At 30.6% G+C, this 9,377-nt stretch overlaps 1 protein-coding gene across 2 annotated transcripts; it reads left to right on the top strand.

Moving 5' to 3' along the window:
- Positions 1-9,344, top strand: LOC139989772 (ATP-binding cassette subfamily G member 4). Of its 2 annotated transcripts, none has more exons than XM_072008367.1 (12): positions 1-386; positions 831-1,178; positions 3,952-4,069; positions 4,567-4,756; positions 4,878-5,023; positions 5,901-6,139; positions 6,211-6,507; positions 6,665-6,822; positions 6,927-7,095; positions 7,175-7,275; positions 7,367-7,708; positions 7,867-9,344. In XM_072008367.1, the coding sequence occupies exons 2-12, from the start codon at positions 986-988 to the stop codon at positions 8,023-8,025; spliced, it is 2,112 nt and encodes a 703-aa protein (XP_071864468.1). In that variant the 5' UTR covers positions 1-386; positions 831-985; the 3' UTR covers positions 8,026-9,344. The 2 variants fall into 2 exon arrangements, with proteins under 2 accessions (XP_071864468.1, XP_071864467.1); XM_072008366.1 differs by having other exon boundaries at positions 2-386; positions 6,662-6,822.
- Positions 9,345-9,377: the final 33 nt, after the last annotated feature.

Here is a 9,377-nt window from a genome sequence, read left to right as displayed (position 1 = left end):
ACGGTCAATGGTGATGGCCGCGGTGCTGCTAAATGGTGGAGTCAGCCAGTCCGTCTCGAAACACCGAGGTTTAAACACCGTTGAGAAAGCATCGGGTGGATTTTGTCTTCATTCCTCTGTTGATCTATCGTCTTATTATTACAATTGTGCAATTCTGAAATCGTTTATCATAGTTACGTATACGTGTGATCGTAAAAACTGCGAGTGTGTGTTTTATTCTTAATCGTTCGAACAATATTGCCGTGTGCTACGCAGACGTGGGACACAGAAATTGAGATGCATTTACTTCTGATACAAGGATAAAATCGACGGTCTACGCAGTTATTATTTCTAAGTCATGGTCGTCTCTTTTTGACCGACTTCTCATGCGTCACTACTTGAATAATGTAAGAACGCGCGTTATTTGAAATCTATTTGAACCTGAATTGTTTCAATTCTTTATTTTCTTTAGAATATTTAATTAGTTTTAAATTCTGCAAGTGATGTGTTGTTGTCAAATCGAGTGTAATAAGTAGAATAATGCTATTTGAAGAATTACTGAAATTAAGTATTTTGTCATTCTAAATTAACATAAACAATGCCGGTATCATTTGCACGTTTTTATACAAAAGATTTTTGAAGCACATGCTCTACGTGCCAATGAAACAACTATATTTCAATACGAAAATAAATATTTATAAATTACAATAATCCATAATGAAGTTTCTTCTTAAATGTATCTAATTAAGAAAGATTTGTCATATTTATTTTGTGATAAAGAAAGAATAACATTTGATTTTAAATGTCTTATCAGATAAATGATTTAAAGTTGAAAACAAATAATTTTTCAGGCGATGAGAGAATTTGTATGCATATCCAATAACGAAAACGTAATACTGCGGAAAGGTCGGTTCATTTGAACGAATATCGACCATAAGAAGAGAAACAGCTACTTAAATTTCATTTCAAAGCCAAGATAAGAAATTAAAAAAGATTACAATATAAAATGAAGCTCGAGGGGAATTGTTCACACGAAGATAATACCAATGAAATTTTATTACAACCTAGGAATGGTTCAGGTATTCGTTTACAACTTGTACCAGCACAACCCAAAACGATTACGCATCTACCGAAAAGACCGCCGGTTGAACTAGCATTCACAGATTTAACATACAGGGTACGAGAAGGTAGCAAAAATAGTAAGTATGCTAACTTTTTCTGTAAATATTATTTGCAGCTAAGTTAAGTAGCGAAGATCATTGGACTCATGTTCTATAAATAAAAAATGAGTTATAGTATTGTACGAGAATCAAAATCCTTTCATACATTAAAAGAATATAAAAAATAATTTCGTTATTTGTTCCCTTTTGGTCAAATTTATACAGTTAAACTGGTTCTTGATGATACTGGTCATAAAGAGAACGTAAATATTATTTGTGTGAAAGTGCCGTTTACACAATACAGTACTTGTATCTGGGGCTATACAAGTATATTATTTTCAAATAGTAGAATAATTAACTAAACAAAATATTCAATATTTGATTTTATAAAAGTAAAAATAATTAGCTGACGATTAAACCATTCTTTTTGTTGTCATCTTGTAGATATTTTCTCTGAAAAAAATAACTTTCTACGTTATGCGATTTGTAGAGTGTAGTTGACTAAAGTGAAGGAATTAGTAAGTGAGATTTTATAAGAGACCGGTTACGATGCAAGGTTTTAATCACGATTTCCGAAGTACATCGTATATACATATATATATATTTATTACTCGAAAGGGGATCGTTATTGACATCTTTTTAAATATTTCAATCAGGTCAACACAACTTTTATTGTGAATTATACTTATTTTTAATAGAGTATTTTTAGCAGTTCGGCTCTAACAGAAACAATAATATAATAAGAAAAACGAATAATGTGGGTGATAACAATACAGATAATTCCAAAAACTAAGTCTTTGTTTCCATTTATCATCAGTTTATACTCCAATCAGCTTAGTGTTCCAACTACAGCAGTTGTGCGATAAAACTCCGTTTCATTTGTCGGGCTAGCATTTTCATTTTGTTTCAATTAATATTTCTAGAAATTTTCTTTCCTTTAATTTTATGATAGTATTCTGCACTCGAATGAACAATGAAATGTAACTAAAAAATATTTGTTGTTATTTACTTAGTTAAATTATATTCTAGACTCACATCTTATAGTTTATTAATTATGTTTTGGTTATAGTTAATACAAATGTATCCGTAAATATGATGTAAGCCGGAAGCAATCCTAAGCTAAAAGGCAAGGGTAATAATAAATAATATAAATATTTCCAAAAACTTCGTTCTTTTCCCTAATTAATAATTCATGAGCCACCATACATTGCGATGGCTTGTTTGCGTGTCAATGACCAGAGATTTGTAATAATACTCCATCAATTATTTCATCATAATATGTATACAAATCTTATAAATAGGGTAATAAAGCGTTATATGTTTATGTTTTTACGGATATTTAAAGAGTATGGACATCCTGTCACATAAACGAAAGAAGTAACGTTTAGAGTTTAGAGAATCTTAAAGTAAACTATGATGCGTCTTAAATAAACATAAAGGCTGTTTTTGTTTCAGGCCAAAGTTCATTCTCGTAATTGCATTTTTTTCACACTGCTTGTTAGCTATGTAGTTTCGTATGTGACATACATCTGCACATGCATACACCTGCAAGTGGAAAATGACCGCTTGCAGAAAGTGAATGTATATAGCAATATTTTTTGCAACCCACATTTTGCGTAAGTAGGAACAGCCTGTTTGACGTTGACTTTTTTTTAATATCCAAAAAATTATTGTCGCGATTACTGAAATTGGCGATGACATTGTACAAATTTATTAATTAATATAAATGAATTACCATTTGTAAGACAAATGTTTATACATTAATGGAAAATCAAGACCTCAAATGCGTTTGCCATTTTAATTTTTTATTGCGTTCAGATGTACTGCTTGTATAAAAGTCTAATATTCTGACTTAAGAAACTGTTTGATAAAGGTTAAAAGATGATTTCGTCATACATTATATTGCTATGTGAAACTATGTGTGTTATTAGTATTTATTCAAGTAGAAAGCTTGATAATTTATTTAGAGTTGTTATTACTAAAAACGGAATTCGCGTACTTTATTTCGTTTTTTATACATAACGTTGTCAAATGTAATATCCAACTTCATAAATACTCTTCATACTTTTCAATACTTTCATACTCTAACTTCATAATACTGTTAGGTATACAAAACAATCCACTATCATACAATCATCGCATGGGTAGGAACCTATGATGTATTGTGTGATATAACAACAATGTCATAGTATGTATTAGTTCTGGTTTATCACATAGCATTATATGGGCAATAGCAGATAGATAGTTACATCATTAATTTTTCCTTCTCGCCTACAAAGTGAGGTTGGTTTACAAAAATTAATTCACATTCATTCACACATACACTATATGTATATATAATATAGTGGGTAATAATAATATAACGCATTAGAATATAATAATGATAAATTATACGTAATTGAAAATATATCGTAGACTATTTTGAAAACGTGACTATTTTAAGGAGAAATGTAATAGCACAAATTGACTACAAGCAGAATGATATTCTTACAATTAGGATAGTCTAACTATGAAGGCTAAAGTCTTTAGCTTATGATGAATGACAAAACAAGTTTTGCGATATAAACTACCGAACGAGAAAAAATAGTGGATTATGCAAAGAATGATATGATAGCCACTAGTTCCCTTGATAATTATATCAATTAGGGGACATCTTATCGATTTCAGTGATTTTTAGATATGTTAGCAAGGTTAACATTCTGAGCACTTTCACTTTAACACATAGCCGCTGCGCCGTTTGGCTTTAATTTTCGACATAGTCATAAAAATACTTTTAATACTTTTACTTCAGTGTGGATTAATTAATCTTCAGATGTAAAGACAATCTTAAAATCCGTCAGTGGAAGACTACGATCTGGAGAACTGACAGCTATTATGGGACCTTCCGGTGCAGGAAAGTCTACTCTTTTAAACATCCTGACCGGATATAAGTGAGTTGTTCTCCTTTCGTTCTTCGAAAATTTTCTCCGTTTATAAATACGATAGAGGTATATTTTTTAAATAATATCAAAATCTATCAAAAAAGCTGTCAAGATTACAAAAAATTAAAGTTCATTTTCGTTGGAATATACTTGAGAGAGGCAATACTAGTTAATATGTACGTAATTCGTAAACTCTAACCGGTTCAGTCATCCATAGGCCAATTAAATCTAACGATCAGGTGGCAAACGAGATTCAACTATTATTTATTATGCCGTCTTGTATCACGACACTTACCTGAATTATAGATACAAAAAGCACGATAGCTGATAGCTTACGAATGATAATAAAATTTGTAATCGCTCCTATTTAATTTATTCGAATAACTATGAATATTCTTTCGTCATTCAGGTTCTTAACGTAAGCGATATTATACACATGAGATATTCAAAATCAAAATATTATTAAATGGATATTCAACATCAAAATATTTTGGATGTTTATTTAGATCAACAGGTACCGAAGGAAGTATCACAATGAATGGCCATGAAAGGAATTTTAGTGCCTTTAGAAAATTATCATGCTACATTATGCAAGATAATCAACTTCATGCGAATTTAACTGTAGCTGAAGCTATGAAGGTCGCTTCGAACCTTAAACTTGGGTCACATGTAAGCAAACCAGAGAAGGAAGAAGTGGTACGTTCGTTAAATATTTTGTCTATAGATAACAAGAGAATTACTGTTGTTATATTACTGAATGGAGGATTGAGAATGAATGTTGAACTTCCTGATGATACCATTCATTTGTATTTATTAGATTCAAGAAATTTTAGAAACACTTGGTCTATCCGAACATCGTCGAACTATGACTTCAAATTTGAGCGGTGGACAAAAAAAACGGCTTTCTATTGCGCTTGAATTAGTCAATAATCCTCCAATAATGTTCTTTGACGAACCTACTAGGTAAGGAAATCTCATTGTATTTAATATTTTGTACAATGTGATTTAAAAGGATAAAGAATCTGTGTTAAAAAGGAGATGTGTTTTTGAAATGTTGATCTATTCGGATGCGAATACATATGTGCCATACCAGAAAGAGATATGCTTTTTCTCCTGCAAATAGTTTCACTTTCACCATCATCAATATCAGAGAATCCTCTTTGCTCTTTATATAACGTTTGAATGTAAACATGGTCAGTGTCAGGGAATTACCTTTGCAAATTTTTAGAGATTTTTCTATGAATTTCGTTGTCTTATTTGCAATTTTCATTTTTTTGTTTTCTTAACATTCTAAAATATATTAAGACTCATTATAATTTACTAAATTTAATGATTACATGCACAAATGTGAAGCATTAAAAAAAAGATAAAAATATATAAGCGAATTTCATTAAATGACAAAATGAAAGGATGAAGTAAGAGAAAGTACGCAAATAACAAGTTTTTAAAACTTTTTACTTTCTCGCTTTCACTGACGTCGCATATACCATTCTTTTTTATACGCTATACTTGTAACTGTCAGTCGCTTTTGTTATTTATATTTGTTGAACAATATTGCTTCTATGAAGACACACTCTGATCTGAAATTATTTCAACAAATTCTTTAGTATGCAATTAATTAAAACTTAAAAAAAACTTAAATTGGCGTTTAACCGGTTCTTGAAGGTCTACCGGAATTCTTTTCCCTGTGATTAAGTCGGAAGAAAAAAGTGATTAATTCAAGATCGTTCATGTAAATAAATGTTTTAAAATCCAATGAAAAATTATTAGAATCCTTTTTTTTAAGAAATATTCGAAATATTGTTTGATAATAAGTAACATATGTTTTATCAATTTACAGTGGTTTGGACTCTTCATCTTGTTTTCAATGCATTTCGCTCTTAAAAACCTTAGCTCGAGGAGGAAGAACAATAATATGTACCATTCATCAGCCCAGCGCTAGGCTGTTCGAAATGTTTGACTCTCTATACACATTAGCCGAAGGACAATGTGTATATCAGGGATCTACGTCGCAGTTAGTGCCATTTCTTAGAAATATCGGACTCAACTGCCCAAGTTATCACAATCCAGCTTCTTTCAGTAAGCTATTTGTAATATCAGTGTATTTCTAGATTCTTTAAAGATACTGATTACTGTAATTCAATTCTAAGTTATCGAAGTATCGTGCGGAGAATACGGTGACAACATCAGAAATCTGGTGAACGCTATAAAGAATGGAAAATATGATATTCGAGAAGGATACCCATTCCCTGAAAATAAGTCGGAAGGATTGAATAATGTATCTAGTGATTCGTTTTCGAAAGGTGAAGGTCGTGACGAAAACGTTGAAATGAAAGATAAAAATGATGTTAATAATTTGGAAGAAAAGTTTCAAGAGGATAAAATAAAGGACATAAATAATAAAGGAATTATCCCATCTTACGCAACTAACGATATTACGAAACAAGGTTTATAAGGAGATCCAATGAATTATTAACCCTTATCACTTTTTTAGAGTAAAACGCTAACTTATATTTGACAGCATTACTGGCTGTTAAAGTAATAAGGGTTAAATAATATATACCAATTATATTTTTTATATAAATCGTTATTTTTATATAGTAGATGTAGTGATACCGGTTGATATGGAGAAAAAGGATAATGCTGAAGTAGCCTTACTTGATGAATCGATTGTAATCACGCCAGAGAGATACCCCACATCGGAATGTCAACAGTTCTGGATTGTTTTAAAACGAGCTTTACTTTTTAGTCGAAGAGATTGGGTAAGTTGATCAAAATTCAGTTAATCAATTGATTTATTTAAGATCACTCCTCTGACTCATGAGTTATTAGAGATTTTACAATTCTAATGTTATTTCTTTTTTAGACACTTATGTATCTTCGACTTTTTGCTCACATTTTAGTAGGTTTATTGATTGGCGCACTTTATTATGATATTGGGAATGATGGTGCTAAAGTACTTAGCAACCTTGGGTTTTTATTTTTTAATATGCTGTTTCTTATGTATACGTCTATGACCATTACGATATTGTCTTGTGAGTCATATTGGCTTTATTTGTTCTTTTATTTCTTTTGTATTACGATAGTATTTGTAAAAAATTTTATTTCTTACAGTTCCCTTAGAACTACCAGTGCTTTTAAAAGAAAATTTTAATAGGTGGTATTCTCTCAAGGCCTACTATCTAGCAATTACCATATCAGATATACCATTTCAGGTAAAAAAGCAGGATATATGTGACTTGACTCTGTGAAGCTATGTATTCCTTTTTCACATCTGAAAATTTATATATTATTTCTTTTTTACAGGCAATATTCTGCATTATGTATGTTACGATTGTGTACTTTATGACAAGTCAACCAACAGATATTATGCGATTCAGTATGTTCTTGGGAACATGTTTACTTATTTCTTTCGTTGCACAATCGGTTGGGCTAGTGGTTGGTGCAGCAATGAATGTTCAGAACGGCGTATTCTTGGCACCTGTCATGTCTGTACCGTTTCTTTTGTTCTCCGGCTTTTTCGTTAGCTTTGACGCTATTCCAGTATATCTTAGATGGATTACCTATCTAAGCTACATTAGATATGGTTTTGAAGGAACTGCTCTGGCCACATACTCCTTTGGCAGAGAAAAGCTTAAATGTTTCCAGGTATGATGTGTCTCGTTTGTTTTTATTAAATTCTTTATAAGACTAATTATTATTAGATACTTTGACAAAATATGCATTTATAGAAATCTGACTTTCCTTCAGAACAATGCATATATATGCACATATATACATACATATAAAATTTCATATATTTACAGGTGTACTGCCACTTTAAAAACCCAGAAACAACGTTGGAGGAATTAGATATGCTCGATGCTGATTTCACTCTTGATATCCTTGCCTTGCTTTTGATATTCGTTGTACTTCGAATTGCTGCCTATTTGTTCCTTCGTTGGAAACTAAAGACTGCACGATAGATCACTGTACGATTATTGTCAATTTAACAATGTTATAGCGTACAACACTTTTCCAAATGGACGCTACAAATTAAAATAATGCATTTCTTCATATGATCGTATACTACAAATCCGTGATTAACAATTTTGTTTCTCTTCGACATCGAAAACTGTTCACATCAACAATTTCCAATCATCGAAGAAACCTTATGTACCGGGAGAATGAATTACCACATACTGTTTATGCTTATGATTGAGGATGTTATAAGATTTAGATGAACATAATTTATTCTTTGTTAGTTTTACGATAATAATTCTGTGGTAACTATTGCGGCCATAATTATCTATATTTTTTGTTATATAACACAACAACTTTAGAAAATGTGCATGAATATATACGGTGATCTCAAATGGATCATTAGTGTGTCTATTATCAATTTACAAAGCGATAGCTAGGAAAGGGATTAAATTTACTGGATCTGACTATAAATGAACACTCACAAAACTCTGCAGTTCTATACATTGAAAAGAGTAAGAGGCCTTAATTGACATTTTGCGAGTGATTATATTTTTTATCCGCCTATGGCTGTGAGTTTAAAAATGCAGAAAAATAACACAAAACAAATACGATACCGTGTATCTTTAATTTTAACTCGGAAGCATAAATTGATGTTTTTCTATTCAGGATAATGTCTGAAGTAGTAAATACCTTGTCATGTTTATCTTATCACGTATCTCATATGTTAAATTTTGGTAATATATCCCCAGTATCATTGTTTATTTGAAAACTTAAGATTTAACTTAAGAATAAGTTTACCGAAGTTGTACATTCACAATTCTTCCAATTGATGTAACTCTTGATTTTAGTGTATATCTTTAAAGCGAATTTACTTTTGTAAAAGTAAAAATCACGTAAAAAAATACATAGAGTACTTTAAACGCTTTAAGGGAGACAATTTTGTCAACAGTCCTAGTCTAAATTCGTTTTTCAATTTTCAAAGTTTAGAAATTACGATATCGGTTGTTAATGCAAAACATAAAAATTAAATTAAACGAATTAAAACGTTTGATTTGTAATATGTTAGTAATGTTCACTAACTTGAAAAATGTACGTTAATGAAAAAATCTGTTTATATCTATTTATACAAATGGGATGAATTATACATGTTTATATGTAAAATGTTTACGTGATCGATTCTGATCGATATACATGTATATATATACAATACATAATATATTTTATATCGTCATGCGAATGCACGCACTTGTGCTGAATTGACATAATATTCGTTGTATTTTATAACATATGTTTATTACAAATAAAAGTATGCCTTTCATAATATCGCTAGTTTAAACATTTATCATATATTATT

Source organism: Bombus fervidus, chromosome 8 (assembly GCF_041682495.2).
Source record: "Bombus fervidus isolate BK054 chromosome 8, iyBomFerv1, whole genome shotgun sequence".
Taxonomy (NCBI): Eukaryota; Metazoa; Arthropoda; class Insecta; order Hymenoptera; family Apidae; genus Bombus; species Bombus fervidus.
This window is presented reverse-complemented; position numbering and strand designations above follow the sequence as displayed.

Excerpts from the sequence above, each read along its gene's own strand:
- LOC139989772 (XM_072008366.1), top strand. The coding sequence starts at position 986 with ATGAAGCTCGAGGGGAATTGTTCACACGAAGATAATACCAATGAAATT. Across the intron at positions 6,140-6,210 it reads TCACAATCCAGCTTCTTTCA|TTATCGAAGTATCGTGCGGA; the intron begins GTAAGCTATTTG and ends TTCAATTCTAAG. Across the intron at positions 6,823-6,926 it reads TTTTTAGTCGAAGAGATTGG|ACACTTATGTATCTTCGACT; the intron begins GTAAGTTGATCA and ends TTTCTTTTTTAG.